Genomic DNA, 21,459 nt, shown 5'->3' with positions numbered 1-21,459 from the left:
AATCATTTATAGTATTCCTGAAGTGGAAATAAACCACGTGTCCATTAATTGATAAATGGATACATAAAATGTAGTATGTCCTCATGACGGAATATTATTCAGCCACAATAAGGAACAAAAGTCCTGATACTTGCTACTACAGGAGTAAACCTGGGAATTGTTTTTAGCAAAAAAAAAAAAAAAGAGCCAGCACAAGGCCACAAATTGTATGATTCTATGACTATGAAATGCCCAAATCAGGTAAATCCTTAGAAAGGTGATTAGTGGTCTCCAGTGACTGGGGGAGAGAGGAATAGGAGGAGTATTGCTAACCAGTATGGGGTTTTCCTTTTGGAATAATGAAAATGTTTTGGAAATAGAGGTGATGGTTGTACAACACTGTGAATGTCTAAAATGCCGTTGAATTGTACACCTTAAAATGGTTCATTTTGTATAATAGGCTCCAGTTTCATCCACCTCATTAGAACTGATTCAAATGTATTCTTTTTAATGGCTGAGTAATACTCCATTGTGTTTATGTACCACAGCTTTCTTATCCATTCATCTGCTGATGGACATCTAGGTTGCTTCCATGTCCTGGCTATTATAAACAGTGCTGCGATGAACATTGGGGTACACGTGTCTCTTTCCCTTCTGGTTTCCTCAGTGTGTATGCCCAGCAGTGGGATTGCTGGATCATAAGGCAGTTCTATTTCCAGTTTTTTAAGGAATCTCCACACTGTTCTCCATAGTGGCTGTACTAGTTTGCATTCCCACCAACAGTGGGAGTGAAGTAAGCCAGAAGGAAAAACACCAATACAGTATACTAACGCATATATATGGAATTTAGAAAGATGGTAACGATAACCCTGTATACGAGACAGCAAAAGAGACACTGATGTATAGAACAGTCTTATGGACTCTGTGGGAGAGGGAGAGGGTGGGAAGATTTGGGAGAATGGCATTGAAACATGAAAAAAAAAAAAAAAACTTTCTCCTCAGTTTGTTGAAATACGTGAAATGATATCAAAGAATTTCATAAGATGAATTTCATAAGCCATACAAATGTTATTTTATGAATAAATGTATTCTGGTAAATTTTTAAAAATGTATTTAATTTAGTTCAGATAGAATTGTATGCTTTTAATTCTTCCATTTTAAAAGTGTTTATATACAAAATAAATAAATAAATAAAATGGTTCATTTTATGAACTTAATTAACTTCAATAAAAATAAACAGAATTGGTAGCTAAAATACTGAAAGCAATGTGAATCTTTCTCGTAATCACCTTATAAACTCGTGGAGGGTTACTTTGCCTGATCACTATGAGAGGGTTCAGTGGGTTTTACTTTGGAGTGAATCTGGGAGGCGGCCGGTTCTTGGCTCCTCCCTCACGGGGCGGGTCCAGGAGCGGAGCTTGGGAGACAGGGGTGGGGCCCGGGAGCCGCCGACGCCCTGACGGGCGGGGGCACGTCAGCACGAGCTTCGCCGGTTGCCGGGAGAACCCATAACAACAAAAGGCGCGGGCAGCGGCGGTAGCGGCGGCGCGGCCGAGTGAAGTGAAGCCCAGAAGTCCTGCGCTGCGCTGGCCGCCTGAGACGGGCTTTCTCGAACCGGTCTGTGAGTGGCAGGCGGTCCGGGCCGGGCTGGAGGTCCGGGTCTGGTGCGGCGACAGCGCGTCCTCTGCGCCGGCGTCCTCGGCAGGCCGTTGGGAGGAGAGGGACTGGGACCCGCCGAGGCTTGGCTGGCGGGGTGGGCGGCTGGGGCGTCAGCAGGACGGAGGAGGGCGCCCGAGGGGCCTGAGGTCGTTGTTGGGGTCCCCCGGCGAGTGGCCGGGGAACTTGGGTGCCCCGTGAGATAGAGGGGCTTGAGGAATAGGGACGCGCGGGAACCCCGGACCGAGCCGCACGGGGGGATCTTGTGTATTATCTTGTGTATTATCTTGTGTTCATACTTCCAGCTGTGGGATCTGAAGAGGGACGGGAAAGGCCCACTCTTCTTGGGAGTTTCGTTTTGTCACAGGCCTCCTTTTTTCCATTGTTGGAACTTTGCTGCATTCTAAGCTCTGCAGAAGTCTGAAAGCCCTCTCCCTTACAGCAGGAGATACTTGAGAGAGTAAGGGTGCCCAAATTCTTTCTTTGAAACATTTTTTAAAAGAAAACTTCGCCCCCTCCCAGTTTGAAAAGCTTCGTAGTTTCCCTATCTTTGCTTCCTGTCTTCTTCGTCTAGTTCTTTACGCATTTGCGGCCTTTTCTGAGATCCTTATGAGACTCACTACTCATTTGCCAGAAAGTTTTTTACGAAAAAATTTATTACTTACAAACTACAATTTCTAGATAATCACTACTGTTGAAAAGCCAGAGGCACAAGATGACTACGGTATTTGGAGACACTTTTCTAATCAGTAACGGCATCAGTAATCAAACATTTCTCCTTCCTTTGCTCATATTTCAGAACTCCATTGAGTGTGCGTAAATATCACCAGCCAATCATATTTTACCTTTCTTCAGATTTATTGGTGAGATAATATATATGCTTCTGATGGCTGTATTTGATCAGTATCTAAAGAAGTATGAGTACTATGGATTTTTAAAAAAAGAAAAATAAATTCTTTTATACTGATTTTTTTTTTTTTGGCTAGCTATATTTTATGGGCCTTTATTGGTTTTTAGTGATTATAGTAGGTGGATTTCTGTGGCCTTTAGATTCAGATTGTTTATAGATACTCCTATTTAAAAAATCAATAAAGTGAAAACATCTCAATTACACTTGTACCTTTTATTAGCAATTTTATTGGAAGTAGTTAGGTTTAGCTTAACATAGACTGTTTTGTTTTAATGTGATGGTATTAAAAAAAACTAATCTGTGAGATAAAAACTCCTAATATAGGTGTTCAGAGACATTTGGAAGAACTAAATCATACTACATCCCTGTAGTTTCTTTGGAAAATTTTCCAATACCAAATGTTCTATAGTCCTTTATTATCCAAGAAAAGATTCACCATATTTATGAGTATTTGTTTTTTCAGTGCAGAATTTGACTAGAATGATTAAAACTGCCAAGGTTAAGTGCATCTCTTTGGCCATTAAGGATAGTTTGTTGACTCTGTTTTGGGATTTTATAGCCCAAGGGAGCTGGGCTATTTTAACTCTCATTGGGCTCTTAGTACAGTGATGTAAATGTTTTTTTGTTACTGTGATCCTTTTCAGACTGTCCACTCCCCGAATTATAAATGCACAGTACTACTGCAGAGTTCTTTTTAAAGGCTAGTGAATACTAAATGTGTCTTAATTAGCATTTTCATTGCATGTAGTGCTGAAAATATTATTTTAGTCCATTAGTCTGCTCAGTTACTAGAAAGCCCTTCTCCATAGGGCTCAGCCCCACCCCAAATTGATTACTTTTCATCTGCATTTAAACATAGATAACTTGTTTGTTACTTCCTTTTTCTCTTTTATACGAACAAGACTGTGAACATTCTTTTACAACTTTTTATGTCAACATATGTTTTTGTTTCTTTGGGAAATACACTTGAGAGTAGCATTGCTGGGTGAAGTGATAACTGTGTGTTTAACATTTTGAGCGCCAGCCTGTTCCCACTGGAGAGGGCATGGCAACCGACTCCAGTATTCTTGCCTGGAGAATCTCATGGACAGAGGAGCCTGGCAGGCTACAGTCCATGGAGTCAAAAAGAGCCAAACACAATTGAAGCAACTTTGCACACTCACACAGACTATTCCAAAGCGGCTGTATCATTGGTATTCCCATGCTATGCTAAGTCACTTCAGTCGTGTCTGACTCTGTGTGACCCTGTAGACGGCAGCCCACCAGTCTCCCCTGTCCCTGGGATTCTCCAGGCAAGAACACTGGAGTGGAGTGCCATTTCCTTCTCCAGTGCATGAAAGTGAAAAGTGAAAGTGAAGTCGCTCAGTCGTGTCCTACTCTTCGAGACCCCGTGGACTGCAGCCCACCAGGCTCCTCCGTCCATGGGGTTTTTCCAGGCAAGAGTTCTGGAGTGGGGTGCCATTGCCTTCTCCGGTGTATTCCCATAAGGGTTCCATATTCTCTACCTTCTTGCCAACACTTACGTGATCTTTTTTATAGCTATGTCAGTGGGTATAAAGTGATATCTGATTGTGTTTATATATATATAATTTTATATAAATAAAATTTATTTATTATGGTCTTCCCTGGTCACTGAGATGGTAAAGAATCTGCCCGCAAAACTGGAGATCCAGGTTTGATCCCTGGGTAGGGAAGATCCCCTGGAGAAGAGAACAGCAACCTGCTCCGATATTCTTGCCGGGAAAATTCCATGGACGGAGGAGCCTGGTGGGCTACAGTCCTTGGGATCTCAAAGAGTCGGACATGACTGAGCAACTAACCACTACACTACATAATTTTATTTATTTATTATTTATTTTCTGCTTGGTCTTTGTTGATTTGCCCTGGATTTCTCTAGTTGCGGTGAGCTGGGGCTACTTACTCTTTGTTGCAGTGCAAGGGCTTCTCATTGCGGTGGCTTCTCTTGTGGGCTCTAGGCCAAGGGCTCAGTAATTGTGGCACATGGGCCTAGTTGCCCCGCAGCATGTGGAATCTTCCTGGACCAGGGATTGAACCCGAGTACCTTGCATTCCAAGGCAGATTCTTAACCACTGGACCACCAGGGAAGCCCCCTGGGCATTTTTATATCATCGTTGAAAAACTCTCTTTTCAGATCTTTTGCCCACTTTTAAATTTGTTTTTTTTTTTTTTTCCTTCTGAATTGTAATAGTTCCTTATATATTCTAGACACAAATGGTTATTAGATATATGACTTGCAAGTATTTTCTCCTGTGGCTCAGCAGTATAGGATCTCCTGCCAATGCAGGAGATGCAGGTTCGACCCCTGGGTCAAGAAGATCTCTTGGAGAAAGAAATGGCAACTCAATCCAGTATTCTTTTCCTGGAGAATCCCAATTCATGGGGTCACAGAAGAGTCAGACATGACTGGGCGACTAAACAACAGTAACATTAAATTCTTTTCACTTTTTTTTTTTTCTGTTATCAATATTGTATTTTTTTTATATTCCTTTTTAAAATTTTTATTGGAGTATAGTTGATTTACAGTATTATGTTAATTTCTGCTATATAGCAAAGTGATTCAGATATATATATATACACACACACACACACACTTTCTTTTCCATTATGATTTATCACAGGATATTGAATACAGTTACAGTGCTATACAGTAGGACCTTGTTGTTCATCCATTCTATATATAATAGTTTGCATCTACTAACCCTAAACTGGAGAAGGCAATGGCACCCCACTCCAGTACTCTTGCCTGGAAAATCCCATGGACGGAGGAGCCTGGTAGGCTGTAGTCCATGGGGTTGCGAAGAGTCGGGCATGAATGAGTGACTTCACTTTGACTTTTCACTTTCATGCATTGGACAAGGAAATGGCAACCCACTCCAGTGTTCTTGCCTGGAGAATCCCAGGGACGGGGGAGCCTGGTGGGCTGACGTCTATGGGGTCGCACAGAGTCGGACACGACTGAAGCGACTCAGCAGCAGCAGCAGCAACCCTTAAACTCCCACTCTGTTCTTCCCTCATCCTCTCTCCACCTTGACAACTGCAGATCTGTTCTCTATGTCTATGAGTCTTTGTTTTGTAGATGAGTTAATTTGTGTCATATTTTAGATTCCACATACAAGTGATACCATATGTACTTGTATTTTTCTAACTTACTTCATTTTGTATGATAATCTCTAAGTCTATCTATGTTGCTGCAAATGGTATTATTTTCCTTTTTTATGGCTGAGTAGTATTCCATTGTCTATACATACCACATCTTCTTTATCCATTTATCTGTTGATGAACATTTGGGTTATTTCCATGTCTTGATTGTTGTGAATAGGGCGGCTATCTTTTCATTTTCTTGGTAGTATCCTTTGGGGTACAAACTTTTAATTTGATTGAGTTCATTTTATCTACTTTTCCTTTTACCACTTCTTGCTATTGCTTTTGCTTTTGGTGACATAAATGAGAAACCATTGCTAAATTCAATTCAACAATGAATTACCCTTGTGTTTTCTTTTAAGGCTTTTGTAGTATATACTTGCTTTACAATGTTGTATTAGTTTCTCCTGTACAGCAAAATGAATCAGCTGTTTTGTTGTTTAGTCACTACATTGTGTCCAACCCTTTTGTGACCCAGTGGACTGTAGCCTGCCAAACTCCTCTGCCCATGGGATTTCCTAGGTGAGAATACTGGAGTGGGTTGCCAGTTCCTTCTCCAGGAGATCTTCTCAACTCAGGGATTGAACTCATATCTCTTGCATTACAGGCAGATTTTTTACCACTGAGCCATCAAGGAAGCCATATATCCCCTCATTTTTAGTTTCCTTTTCCATTTTGGTCACCACAGATCATTAAGTAGAGTTCCTTGTGCTGTACAGTAGGGTCTCATTAACTATCTATTTTATACATAGTTTCAATAGTGTGTATATGTCAATCACAATCTCAGTCTCCCAATTCATCCCACACACCCCTCTTCCCACTGGTATCTATATGTTTGTTCTGTCTGTGTCTCTATTTCTGCTTTGTAAATAAGATTGTCTATACCAATTTTTTCAGATTCCACATATATGTATTAATATATGATATTTATTTTTCTGACTTGCTTCACTCTATAGGTCTCTAGGTCCATACACATCTATGGAAATGTCCCAATTTTGTTCCTTTTTATGTCTGAGTAATATTCCATTGTATTTTGTATGTACCATATCTTCTTATCCATTCCTCTGTTGATGAACATTTAGATTGCTTCCACATCCTGGCTGTTGTAAATAGTGCTGCAGTGAACATTGGGGTGCATATATCGTTTTGAATTATGGTTTTGTCCAAGTGTATGCCCAGGGTGGGATTGCTGGATCAAGTATGGTACTTATGTTTTTAGTTTTTTAAGAAACCTCCATACTGTTCTCCATAGTGACCATATCAATTTACATTCCCACCAACAGTGTAAGAGCATTCTCTTTTTCTTCACACCCTCTCCAGCATTTATTGTTTGTAGATTTTTTGATGATGGCCATTCTGACAGTGTGAGGTGATACCTTGTTGTAGTTTTTATTTGATTTGCACTTCCCTAATTAGTGATATTTAGCATCTTTTCTGTGTTTTTTAGCCATCTGTATATCTTCCTTGGAGAAATGTTTATTTAAATCTTCTGCCCATTTTTTTGGTTGGGTTGTGTTTTTTTTTTTTTTTTTTTAATTGAGTTGCAGGAGCCGTTTGTATACAGTTTTCGAGATTAATCCTTTGTCAGTTGCTTCACTTGCAAATACTTTCCTCCCTTTCTATGGGTTGTTTTTTTGTCTTGTTTATGGTTTCTTTTGCTATGCAAAAAGCTTTTAAGTTTAATTAGGTCTCATTTCTTTATTTTTATTACTCTGGGAGGTGAGTCAGAAAAGATCTTACTGTGATTTATGTCAGAGTGATCTGCCTATGTTTTTCTCTAAGAGTTAGGTCTTTAATCCATTTTGAGTTTATTTTTGTGTATGGTGTTAGGGAGTGTTCTAATTTCATTCTTTTACATTAGATGTCCAGTTTTCCCCTCACCACTTATTGAAGAGTCTGTCTTTCTCCATTGTATGTCTTTGCCCTCTTTGTCATAGAAATTAGGTGACCATAGGTGGGTGAGTTTATCTCTGAGCAGTTTATCCAATTATTGATCTATATTTCTGTTTTTGTTCCTGTACCATACTGTCTTGATTACTGTTGCCTGGTTATGAAATTGGGGAAGTATATCCTCCAACTTTGTCCTTTTTCAGTATTGTATTTGCTATTCTGTGTTCCTTGAATTTAGAATCAGCTTTTCAATTTCTACAAAGAAGTCAGCTGGGATTTTGATAGGCATTCTGTTTAATCTTGAGAGCAGTTTGAGGAATATTGCCATTTTAAGCTTTCCAGTTCATGAACAGGAGATGTTTTTCCATTTATTTAGATCTTCTTTAGTTTCAACAATATTTTGTAGTTTTCAGAGTGTAAGTTTTACATGTCTTTTGTTAAATATATTCCTGAGCATTTGATTCTTTCTAATGTTATTGTAAATGGAATTGTTTTCTTAATTTATTTTTCAGGTTCATTGTAAATATAGCTACCAATTTAATTTTTAGTGTGTTAATCCTACCAGAGAATTTTAGAAAAAGTACCACATAATTTATGAATGAAACAACAGTTTTTCTGTTAGTTTTGGTTATCTTTGAATAAAAAGTTTCATTTAAAATTTACATTGATTTATAGAAATCCTTTAAACTGTTTTCATGGATTAATTTCTAACATTTGTGACAAAGGGGAGATGTTATTTTTCAGTACATAGCTGTGAAGTCTAATATAAGGGTTTGCTTTGTACTACTTGCGTTCATATGTACAATTACCAGTTATTTCCTTGCCGTATGTTTCTAACTCCCCAGTTATTCAATATTTAAATAAATGAGCTGGGAAACATATTAACCGTTATAGAAAGAATGGCATGATTGAATCCCATTCACTTATCACTTTGCTTTATCATTTACTAACTCATGGCTCCCACCCCCTAAATTATTTTGCTGCAAAGCTGGACATTGTATTGTTTCATTTATAAATTATATAGGTATACTTTTTCTAGACAGATTTACTCTTTGTAGCTATCTTATATTGGAATAAAGCCTGCTCTAATTGACTTTGCTTTAGAAGATGGTTAGTGTATTAGGAAAGAAGAGTCAATAACTAAATTTTGTTTTTATTTTGATACACAGGGGTCCAGATCTTACGTAAAATGGATGTGTCTCACACTAGATGATGGATATTAAGTAGAAAATCTATTTAGTAAAATCTAAGCTGCCATGGAAGAAATACCAGTTAAAGTTGCTATAAGAATTAGACCTCTGCTGTGCAAAGAAGTTCTTCATAATCATCAAGCTTGTGTGAGAGTTATTCCAAACACCCAACAAATTATCATTGGGAGAGATAGAATCTTTACTTTTGATTTTGTTTTTGGCAAAAATTCCACTCAAGATGAAGTTTATAATACCTGTATAAAGCCATTAGTGTTGTCACTCATTGAGGGCTATAATGCAACTGTTTTTGCCTATGGACAGACTGGATCTGGGAAGACATACACCATCGGAGGAGGCCATGTTGGTAAGATTCTCGTACTCTGACTTTTATTTTAGATAGTAGAAAGAAGTTGAAATACTACAGTGCCCGACACATAGTGGGTGCTTAGCATATTGATTGAATGAAATAATGAATAGGATAATTAGATGTATTCATAAGATCAGTTTTGAAAGATTTGTTTTTCAATATTGAAGTTTCATTAAACAGTTTAATTCATCATTATATTTGCTTGAGAAAAGACCTTTAAGACAATATTCAGTGTTCAGCTCTTTGTCATTTTTTCACAGTTTTGAGATATAATTGACTTGTAACATGGTGTTAGTCCAAAGTATATAGCATAATGATTTGGTATACCTATATATTGCAGAATGATATAGCTTAACATTAGTCACCTCACGTAATTACATGTTTTTCTTGTGATATGAACTTTTAAGTTCTACTGTGTTAACAGTTTTCAAATATACAATACATATTGTTAAGTACAGTCACCATGCTGTACATTACATCCCCAGAACTTAATTATCTCATAGTTTTTACCTTTTGAGCACCTTCACCCATTTCGCCACCTCCCAACCCTGGCCTCTGGCAACACGTTCTCGTTTTGAACAGAATTTAAAATAAGAGAGAAATGAGTTAACATGATCAGATTTTGCATCTTTTAGTATTATAAATGTTGAGGGTCCTGCAGCTAAGACATAGAGGCAGTAGAAGAAACGTATTATGTAAAGTGTTTTTAAACATTTTCTAGCCAGATTTCGATTTTATTTTTCTAGCTTTAATGAGGTGTAATTGACAAATACAGTTGTGAAATATTTAAAGTGTACAAGACTTAGGGGCAGTAGGAGAAATGTATTATGTAAAGTGTTTTTTAAACATTTTCTAGCCAGATTTCTATTTTATTTTTCTAGCTTTATTGAGGTATAATTGACAAATACAGTTGTAAAATATTTAAAGTGTACAGCATCATTATTAGATAAATGTATACATTATGAAAGGATTCCTCCCATCCAGTTAACATATCCATCACCTCATGTATAAGCAAATTTTTACTTTTAGAACTGAATATTTTTGGATAGAAATTCTCTTGTTTGTAATTCTAGTTGAGAAAGGTGGGATCATAGGATTTTCTTTAGAGCTGGAAGGAACCTTGAAAATAGTTTCTCTTTCTTTCTTTGGCTCCAGCCAAAGAGCAATGAAGGGCTTGTTCAGTTAGGTGGCTGGTAATGGAGCTGAGATTGAAAGCTAGGTTCTCTGCTAAGATCGTTTACTCTATTGGTTTTTTCTTTCCCCCACTAAAAACAAACTTTGAATGTTGTGCATATGTATCATAGTCTAAAATTATTGTTAATATTCTATGTGTAATGATTATCAGTGTGTTTGCTTTGATGCTTCTCAAACACTTAAATACGTGACTTTCAGGAACATCTCTTTTTATAAGCAGGAACTGGTAGGGAGAGTTAGAGGGCAGCTGTGTTGTCCAGTGAAGCTCTTATTCCAAGATTAAATGGAGGAGTCATAAGTGCCCAATATCTCCTACCCCTTCCCATTTTTTAGAATCACAGTGATATACAATTAAGAGATTAAAGATACTAGATTATTTTAGGGTCTCATGATAAATAATTCAATTTTTTTTCTACTACAAGTTGTGGGTTTTCTTGAGGACTTAGCTTTGTTTTTTTTTGATTGGCAAATGTTTTATGTTCTTTAAGACTCAGTATATTAAAAAAAAAAGACTCAGTATATGCCTTATACTAATAAGAGTTATAAAATTTTCACAGCTTGGTGACATACAGCTAAATTGTTTTTTAAAAGGCCATGAATCCAATTTTAATTCCTTAAGGGAAAAAGTTATTAAAGTTATTTATTGTCCTAAAACATTTAAATTGGTCTAAAATACTTCATTCCAGAAGAAATATCACCATTAGGAACAGTTTTTGATTCCCCCCCCCAGTTAAAAAAATTAATGTTCATTGTAAAAAGAATTGCATATGATGCTTAAGAAATCAAATTGAACAAATGAAAGCTTCTTTCATTCCTAGGAAATAACAGCTTGCTGTGTACATTGCTGTCTAGAGTCCTCTAGACATTTTCTAGGCTTATTACAAGTATTCACACATGTAGTTTTTGTTTTTTGTTGTTATTTGTCTGTTTAATGAGGTATTTTATACCTATAATTCTATAACTTTCTTTTTTCATTTAACAGTATAAAGTATCATTTCATTTTTTTCCCGTTTAGGTCATAGAATTTCAACTTTTTTTTTGACTGCACATATAATATTCCATCGTTTAAATGGATCATAGTTCATCCATTCCAGCATTAAGGGACAGTATTAATAATTAGGTTTGATTTTTACTGTTATAAAAAGTTGCAAGGGGTTTCCTGGTGGTCTAGTGCTTATGATTTGGTGTTTTCACCACCATGGCCCAGGTTCAGTCCCTGGTCAGGGAACTTAGATCCCACAAGCTTCTAGGTGCCCCCCAAAAACATTGCAGTGTGTATCTTGTTACATTTAACTTTGGATCCATGTGCTAGTATTTCTGTAGAATAGATTCCTAAAAGTAAATTTGTTGAGTAATGGGTGTGTGCTAATTTGCTTCAGTCGTGTCCAATTCTGTGCGACCCTATGGACTGCATACTGCCAGGCTCCTCTGTCCATGGGATTTTCCAGGCAGTAATACTAGAGTGGTTTGCCATGCCCTCTTCCAGGGAATCTTCCCAACCCAGGGATCAAACCTACCTCTCTCATGTCTCCTGCATTGTCAGGCCGGTTCTTTACCACTAGTGCTATGTGTGTGTACATTTAAAATGTGAATAGTGACAAATTATCCTCCAAAAAGACTGTACCTGTGTATATTTCCACTACCAATATATGAAAGCCATTTATTTTCTCTATTCTTGCCAATCACAGGAACTCATAAATTCAAAATATTTCTCTCACCATCTGGTAGGTGAAAAATTACACTTTGTTTGAAGTTGCATTTCTTGATGTATTTGTGAAAATAGCATTTTCAGTTTCCCAGGCTACCTATAGAACACCAGTTCTAGGTCAGCCATCTACTGTTTGATTATTGACCATGCAAATAATGTTGTTTTTTTCTCCAATAAATGATTGCATTTGCAGTGGCTAGGGCTTGCCACGGAGAAGGTGATGGCACCCCACTCCAGTACTCTTGCCTGGAAAACCCCGTGGACGGAGGAGCCTGGTGGGCTGCAGTCCATGGGGTCGCTGAGGGTCGGACACAACTGAGCGACTTCACTTTCACTTTTCAGTTTCATGCATTGGAGAAGGAAATGGCAACCCACTCCAGTGATCTTGCCTAGAGAATTCCAGGGATGGCGGAGCCTGGTGGGCTGCCGTCTATGGGGTCGCATAGAGTCGGACACGACTGAAGTGACTTAGCAGCAGCAGCAGCAGCAGCAGGGCTTCCCTGGTGGCTCAGATGGTAAAGAATCCGCCTGCAATGTGGGACACCTGGATTCAATTCCTGGGTTGTGAAGATCCCCTGGAGGAGGGGATGGCAACCTACTCCAGTATTCTTGTCTGGAGAATCCCCATGGACAGAGGAGCCTGGAGGGTTATATAGTCCATGGGGTCGCAAAGAATCGGACAGGACTAAGCAACTAAGCACAGCACAGGGTACCATGTTAGGCACTGGGGTAAAATGAAAATCTGTTATTTTTCAGTGTAATACTTATTGAAAGTCACACTCATTTTCCTGCTTTTCAGAACCTTGAATTTACCAACTTTTACCAAGCATAATGTCTAAAAACTTTCATTTGCATACTCTTTAAATAGTGTATAAAAGCTAAATGATGGCTGTTGAAGTATAAAACTTTATAGTTCCTTTCTGAAATAGTCTGTTTCAGGAATATAAGTGTGACATTGAACATGTAATCTTTCAGTTACCAGAATACATTTTGAAGCTTTAATTATAAATATTATTTGTAATTCAGCTTTTTGATACATCTTTTGAATTGCTGTGCTTTGTTATCTGTTGAAATGGGAAGTGAATGAGCTATTTCTGATCAGCCTCATATTCTGGCTAAGCTAGAATGCATATATAATGCTGGAGTTTATAAATAGTGCTATTGGCTAGTTCCTGGAAGCTCTCGAAGGAATTTTCACTTTCTTGTATTGGAAAAACCTGCAGTTTCCTTCACTTGCCACACGATGGTGATCTTGCATCTTTTTCGGGTTTTCTGGTGGTGCCCTGGGCAGTGAAAGCGCAGTCCTAACCACTGAACCACCAGGGAGTTCCCCTGTCTTGCATCTTGAATTAAGTGAATGACTGTCCAGGTTAATTTGGCTCAGGTTTTCAGGATGTCTGTTGCCTAAAATCTGAACATTGATAATCTTCAACTTGGAAGCACGTTGTTTTTAAGGTTCATTTGTAAGCCATTTTTTTGTAGCTTGGAATGTATTTTCCATGAAAGTGAAGGTGTTAGTTCCTCAGTCGTGTCCAACTCTTTGCGACCCCATGGACTATAGCCCACCAGGCTCCTCTGTCCATGGAATTCTCCAGGCAAGAATACCGGAGTGGGTTGCCATTTTCCTGCTCCAGGGGATCTTCCCTACCCAGGGATCGAAGCCAGGTCTCCCGCACTGCAGGTGGATTCTGAACCACCAGGGGAAAAAAGCTCAAGCTTTTTTCAAAATGTGCTTTTTGGCTAAGTGTCAAGAAATATGACACCAATATATTTTTTTGTTTGTTTTTTTTTAAATTTTATTTTATTTTCAATATATTTTTTTAAAGGGTTCTTGCTAACATAAATGAGTTGCATTCCATTCATTTGGAATACAATAATAAATAGTCTACCTGGATTATAATAAATAGTCTAAATAGAGATATTTTAGTGCATCAGACTGTGAGATAAGTTGACCTAACCTGGGCTTAGTTTCTACTACCTCTGTCTGTTTTGAACTTCATAGGCACCAGTTATGCCTGTTGCATTCCTGGGGCTTTCAGTGTTTCTTTATTAAATCTTTTATTTTTGCCTTAAACTGTTACATAAGTATCATTTAGGTTTTTGTTGTCTTGTCATTTGGTTGTCAGATTTTTGTTTTGTGCTTTTTCCAATTCTGTACAGAATCTTTAGTTTATTTTATAATCTATATTTAAAACTTTTAGACTATATGTGTATTTCTGAAGGTAAAAGTTCAAGTATTACAACTATGAAAGTTTTCCTTTCTTTTTTCTCCCTGTCCTAACTCCCCAGAGGTAACCATTTTTTGTGAATTTTTCACAAGTACCCTTCACATAGATATGTATATATGTTTTCTTTTACCCAAGTGAAATTTGCTCTGCAGTTTCTTTTTCTACTTTGTGGATCTTAGATATCTGTTTAAAAATAGATGCATGATATACCATTGTTAACCATTCTCCTACTAATGGATTTGTTAGTGTTCGGAATTTTTTCTCAATTACAAGACATCTTTCAGTTCAGTTCTGTTGCTCAGTTGTGTCCGACTCTTTGCGACCCCATGAACTGCAGGATGCCAGGCCTCCCTGTCCATCACCAACTCCCAGAGTTTACCCACACTCACGTCCATTGAGTCGGTGATGCCATCCAACCACCTTATCCACTGTTGTCCCCTTCTCCTCCTGCATCAGGGAGTCAAATGAGTCAGCTCTTTTCAAATGAGTCAGCTCTTCGCATCAGGTGGCCAAAGTATTGGAGTTTCAGCTTCAACATCAGTCCTTCCAATAAACAGTCAGGACTGATCTCCTTTAGAATGGATTGGGTGGATCTTCTTGCAGTCCAACGGACTCTCAAGAGTCTTCTCCAACACCACAGTTCAAAAGCATCAATTCTTCGGTGCTCAGCCTTCTTCACAGTCCAACTCTCACATCCATACATGACCACAGGAAGAACCATAGCCTTGACTAGATGGACCTTTGTTGGCAAAGTAATGTCTCTGCTTTTTAATATGCTGTCTGCTGCTGCTGCTGCTAAGTCACTTCAATCATGTCTGACTCTATGCAACCCCATAGACGGCAGCCCACCAGGCGCCCCCGTCCCTGGGATTCTCCAGGCAAGAACACTGGAGTGGGTTGCCATTTCCTTCTCCAGTGCATGAAAGTGAAAAGTGAAAGTGAAGTCGCTTAGTCGAGTCCGACTTGTAGCGACCCCATGGACTGCCCGCCCATGGGATCCGCCCATGGGATTTTCCAGGCAAGAGTACTGGAGTGGGTTGCTATTGCCTTCTCCGAATATGCTGTCTAGGTTGGTCATAACTTTCCTTCCAAGGAGTAAGTGTCTTTTAATTTCATGGCTGCAGTCACCATCTGCAGTGATTTTGGAGCCCAGAAAAATAAAGTCAGCCACTGTTTCCACTGTTTCCCCATCTATTGGCCATGAAGTGATGGGACCGGATGCCATGGTCTTAGTTTTCTGAATGTTGAGCATTAAGCCAACTTGCTCGCTCTCCTCTTTTACTTTCATCAAGAGGTTCTTTAGTTCTTCTTCACTTTCTGCCATAAGGGTGGTGTCATCTGCATATCTGAGGTTACTGATATTTCTCCCGGCAATCTTGATTCCAGCTTGTGCTTCCTCCAGCCCAGCATTTCTCATGATGTACTCTGCATATAAGTTAAATAAGCAGGGTGACAATATACAGCCTTGACATACTCCTTTCCCAATTTGGAAACAGTCTGTTGTTCCATGTCCAGTTCTAACTGTTGCTTCCTGACCTGCATATAGGTTTCTCAGGAGGCAGGTCAGGTGGTCTGGTATTCCCATCTCTTTCAGAATTTTCCACAGTTTATTGTGATCCACACAGTCAAAGGCTTTGGCATAGTCAATAAAGCAGAAACAAGACATCTTTGCTAGTCCTTATGTAACACATTTGGTTGTATGTACATGTATTTCCATAGAACTGTCTCTGAATCAGAGAGTGATTATGGTTTCAACTTTTGATACTATTGAAACTAATGGTTCTCCAAAAAAGCTGTCCTGAGTTTACATTCTCATTGTGTTTTAGAGGACCAATTTGCTCACCTTGAGGAAATGGGGCATAATCAATTTAAAAAAATCTTTGCTTACATGGTCTTTTAAACAGTGAATAATCATAATGATCAGATCATTGTGAATACAGTTTCATCAGTTACAACAGTGTGATTTTAATAGTATTCTAGTGTTAATAATTGAGAGAATGCTGGGTAGTTCAGTCTTTACTGTATCTTAAAATAATTAACAGCATTGCCCACTTCCCCTCTTCTCTGCCCACTCCACCTGCCATCCACCACCCCACTTCTGCTCCTCTGTGTAGTAGAACTTTGAAAGTGTCATTCATCTGTGACTCACGGTGTCAGTTCTCTCCATCTGACACGGCAGTTGTCAAGATATCACAGATGACCTTCACTTTATTAAATTCGTTGGTCATTCCAGTCAAACTGGCCTTTCAGCAAACTTGGTACATACTCTTCACTTGGATTTCAGGTTATCACATTCATAGTTTTCCTCCTACTCTCTTGCTAGTAGTTCCTCTTAAGTGAACCCACAAATGGTTAAATGCCCAGAGCTCAGTCTTTGGTGCTCTTCTCTTCTGACTCTCAGCTTTTCCTCTTGATCTCATCCAGCCCCATGATATTAAATACCATCTATATGTAGCTACCTGACTTCCAATTTTTAACCTCCAGTCCAGATTACTGTCTTGAACTCTTATCTTGTATATCCAACTGCACCCTTCTTAGTTGTATCCTTAATAGATATCTCACACTTAATAAATCAAAAAATGAACTTCTGCCATTTTTCCCTTAAACTAACTCAACACACACTCTTCCCCTTCTCAGTTGATGACAGCTCCACTTGCTCGAGACAAAACCTTGGAGTTGTCCTTGACTCCAAGTACATCACTTTCTCTCACATTCTCATTGTCCATCACTTTCTCTCACATTCTGCGTCCAGTCTGTCAGGGAATCGTAATGGCTCTCCCTTCAACATAAATCTGGAATCTGGTCACTTGTCATCTTTCTCTGCTGCCAACTTTGTGTCACCATCATGTCCTCCTCTCCCTTGAACTCTCTAGATTCTTGGGTTAGTGCACTGGTCTCCTAAGTGGTCTTCCATTTCTACCCCTGCCCTTCTATGATCGAGTGGTCTCTTTTGAATTCCAACTTACTGCTCTGCTCCAGTGAGACTCATGTCACTCAGAATACGACCTAAAACCTATCGTGGTCTACAGGCACCTACATGCTCTGATTTCTGTCACCTCTCTGTCCTTGTACCCTGCCTGTCTCCCCTTGCTCCCTCTGCTCCAGCTTACACTGGCTTCCTTTGTTTCTGGATCACACTATTTTAGCACATTTGCCCTTGCTGTTCTGTCTGGGACACTCAGATATATACATGGCTCCTCTGCCACCTCATTCAAGTTTCTCCTCAAATATCAGCTTTTCTGTGATGCCCACAATATGACTTTCCAGTTTAAAGTTGCAATCGCCTTCCACCCAAATACCCTTACACTTCCAGTCCCCCTTACCTTGCCGTATTTTTTTCTCCAGGCATACCTAATGCTTTTTAATATACAATATAATTCACTTATTCTTCTTTTGCTGTTGTCTGTCTCTCCTAGTACAGTTCCATAAGGGCAGGGATCTTTTCCCTGATTTGTTCACTGATGGTTCCTGGGGTCCTAGAATACTGCCTGGCACATAGTAGGTACTATATAAATATCTAATGAATGCATGAATGAAGTTTGAGTAAGCGCACGCATGTGAAAACTTTTGCTTCTGAATTTTATAGTTACGGTTTTTAAAAATTTATAATAGAAATTTGAGAAAGTAAATTTATTGATGGTAATTTTTTTTAATTTTTAAAAATTTATTTTGAATGGGAAGATAATTGCTTTACAGTGTTGTGTTGGTTTCTGCCATACAGCAGTGTGAATCAGCCATAAGTATTCATATGTCCCTTCCCTCTTGAATTTCCCTCCCACTCTCCCCACTCTATTCCCACCCCCTAGGTTGTCACAGAGTTCTAGATTGAGCTCCCTGATTGTAAATTTATTGCTTGTAGCTTTTCTTATATCTTAAGTTTCAGATGGGCTTTCTTTTTCTAAATTTTCAGCTTCAGTTGTGGAGGGTCAAAAAGGTATTATTCCTCGTGCTATCCAAGAAATATTTCAAAACATCTCTGGAAAGCCTAGCATTGACTTTAATATAAAAGTATCTTATATAGAAGTATACAAGGAAGACCTAAGAGATCTTCTAGAATTGGAGACATCAGTAAAAGATCTTCACATCCGAGAAGATGAAAAAGGAAACACAGGTGAAGTAGCCTACTTAATTAATAGCCTTCATTAGCAAATGAATATGATCTAGTTCAGTTTCTGGACATTTTCCAAGGATTCTTTAAAAATAGACATAGAAACAAAATTAATTTGTTTTTACTTTTAAATGGATTAACTTACTGATTATCAGTAGCAGCTAATTCATCTAGGTGAAAAGTAGAAGTTCAGACCACTTGGTATGATAAAGTTATTAAGTTGTAATTCAAAATATAGCTGACCCTTGAACAATGTGGAGGGGGTATGCAGTTAGGGGTGTTGGGCCCCAGTGCAGTCAGGAATCTAAGTATAACTTACACTCGGCTTCTGTATCCATGGTACTGCATCAGTGGATTCAACCAACCTCAGATCGTGTAGTACTGTAATATGCTACTATTGAAAAAAAAAGCCACGTGTAAGTGGACCTGCACAGTTCAAACCCATGTTGCTCAAGGACCAACTGTATTTATTTCCAATAATCTGCCCCCTTCCTGGTCTGACCTTAAGAAAGACTATGACATAGGCTAAATTAGTTTTGTACTTTTTTTTTTCTCACAGAGTTACCCTGAGATTGGGGATGGCTTCTCCCTTTTGTGTTCATCCAAGTTGATCTAGAACTGTCCTTTTTGCCTTTCTAATTTTTGTCCCAGCACACCTGTTGCTTCCTCTTTTTTTAAAAAAATTTTAATTTAGAGTTTTTGTGTTTGCTCCTTCATACTGACATTTATCTGTCCTTTGTTGTGCTTCTCAAGGTCTGACTTTCTGTGCTGTCAACTTGTTAATACCATTAAATGTCTATTTGTTTGGAAGTAGGAGAAGGTGAGAATGGGAAGGTCAAAATACAAGTATTTTAAAGAATAATACTTTCCACTTTTTTGTTTTAAAAGGTAATATGTTCAACATAAAACATTTAGAAAACATAGTAAAGTATAAGGAAGAAAGTTAAAGGTCAGAACTCAATTTTGGTGTGTTTTCTTCCAGATTTCTTTCTCTGTTTCTTTCTCTTATTTTAAAAAATTAGACTTGCAACTCCACATATCATATTATATCTTATATTTTTACTTAATATTTATATTGTAAGAATTTTCACATCATTAAATATTTTTCAAATTTATGACTTTATGTGGTAATTTTATCCTCTGAATATATAATCTATTTGACTAACAGTCCGTTGTTGGACATTTAAGTTTTGGATTTTCCCGATTATTAGTACAGTAAGTGTTATTGCATGTCTTCTGCTAGAAAACACATTTAGTAGAATCTTGCTGGAGATAAAGGATTCTGCCAGAGGAATGATCATGCCTGAGGGATTTCCTAGCAGTTAGGAAAATAAGATGGTTAGCTCCTTCAGTAGCCTGCAGGGGGCAGTAAAGCTTGGCTCCTTGTAAGCCCTGTCTTTGCAGCCCTGGCATTCCTGAGTGTTTGAAGGAATTGGTTTTTGTTTTTTTTTTTTAGAAAGAAAACATACATGGTACTCTGTGGCCTTATTAGATAATTTTGTGTAGTTTATCTTTTCTAGACAAAATTCAGACTGATGTTTTGAGCTTCTGTATCTTATAAAATGTAATTATTGAATGTTTTTAACTTTTATTAAAAGTTAAAAAAATAATACATGTTTGTTGTAAAATAGAAAGTACAGAAGTGTACACTGTAACTCCTGATAAGCTTAATGATCAAAATACTTCATAACTTATAGCAATCCTGCAAAAATGTTAGTAGAATGTAAGTCTTAAGACAAATTGCTGCTTACCTTATAAAATGTCCCACTCACAACCCCAATGCATTTGTTTGACATATGTATTGAGTTTCTCTGTGTCAAGTGGTAGTTGGTATCCAGCCTGGATGCTACACAATTAACATCACCTTGGAAGTTTTCTTTTTTTTTTTCAAGCATTTTAATTTTGGGGGACTGTGCTGGGTCTTCATTGCAGCATGTAATCTTCTCTAGTCATGGTGCAAGGGTGACATGTGGGATCTAGTTCCCTGCCCAGGGATTGAACATGGACCCCTTGCATTGGGAATGCAGGGTCTTAGCCACTGGACCACCAGGGAAGTCCCACCTTGGAAGTTTTTTTAAGAAATATTGATTTCTGGGCCCCACTTTTCACAAATTCTGATGAAGTAGTATAGGATAGGGCATGGGTGTTGGTACTTTCCCTTTTATAAAGGTCCCAGGTGATTTTCAGCTGGGTTTGAGGACCATAGTTAGTGCCAAGCTATAGCCTAGCATTAGAAAACTTTTTAAAAGTCATGCTGTGATTTATGTTTACATTGTCATATTTTATAATCACCATAGTTTAGCACTCCCTGTTATAGTACAGGTACTTTAGAAATTTAAATGAACTGGGCTGTTAAGAAGAGTTGTCATGTTGAAAACAAGGCAAAAAGGTGAATATTGTTTCAGGAAAGAGTGACATGTTAGGATCTGATTAAAGAGGAAGCATGATGCTGTAACTTGAGCACAGATTTATTGCTGTGATTCAAATCCCAAATCTACCTAGTCCTTTTTGAAATATTTTTGGATATAAACAGATAATGCATGTAGTAAGCTTCAGTTATTTTGGGTTCTATTCTGCCATTGAAATAGAAGCTGTTTTGCTTTTTTTGAGTTGCCTTGCACACTGATGTTACATAGGGGAAACCTGTTTTTGGAATGAATAACCAGCTTTATTTATACTGAAATATCGGAGAAGACAATGGCACCCCACTCCAGTACTCTTGCTTGGAAAATCCCATGGACGGAGGAGCCTGTTAGGCTGCAGTCCATGGGGTCGCTAAGAGTCAGACATGACTGAGTGACTTCACTTTCACTTTTCACTTTCATGCATTGGAGAAGGAAATGGCAACCCACTCCAGTGTTCTTGCCTGGAGAATCCCGGGGATAGGGGAGCCTGGTGGGCTGCCGTCTATGGGGTCACACAGAGTTGGACACAACTGAAGTGACTTAGCATAGCATTCATTTATCACGGGGTATGTGCTAAAAACCTTAAACCTTAGGATGGCTTGAATATTAAAGAAACTCAAAAGAGACTAATTTCTTTCAATTAATTTACTACTGATTAATTC

The 21,459-nt window shown here is 38.4% G+C and overlaps 1 protein-coding gene across 9 annotated transcripts in view; it reads left to right on the top strand.

Moving 5' to 3' along the window:
- The first annotated feature begins 1,430 nt into the window (after positions 1–1,430).
- KIF27 (kinesin family member 27) overlaps positions 1,431–21,459 on the top strand; it is a 92,912-nt gene continuing 72,883 nt past the window's right edge. The window contains exons 1-4 of one of the 9 annotated variants that reach the window (XM_027550103.1): positions 1,441–1,596; positions 1,941–2,095; positions 8,767–9,151; positions 18,195–18,395. In XM_027550103.1, the coding sequence (XP_027405904.1) occupies positions 8,854–9,151; positions 18,195–18,395 (499 nt within the window). In that variant the 5' untranslated portion in view covers positions 1,441–1,596; positions 1,941–2,095; positions 8,767–8,853. Of the gene's footprint in view, positions 1,601–1,940; positions 2,096–6,210; positions 6,230–8,766; positions 9,152–17,700; positions 17,783–18,194; positions 18,396–21,459 lie in introns of those variants that run through there. The other 8 variants (XM_027550104.1, XM_027550109.1, XM_027550105.1 and 5 more) reach the window with 8 other exon arrangements.

Source organism: Bos indicus x Bos taurus, chromosome 8, assembly GCF_003369695.1.
Source record: "Bos indicus x Bos taurus breed Angus x Brahman F1 hybrid chromosome 8, Bos_hybrid_MaternalHap_v2.0, whole genome shotgun sequence".
Lineage (NCBI taxonomy): Eukaryota > Metazoa > Chordata > Mammalia > Artiodactyla > Bovidae > Bos > Bos indicus x Bos taurus.
The sequence above is the reverse complement of the archived record's forward strand: the minus strand, read 5'-3'. Positions and strand labels throughout refer to the sequence as shown.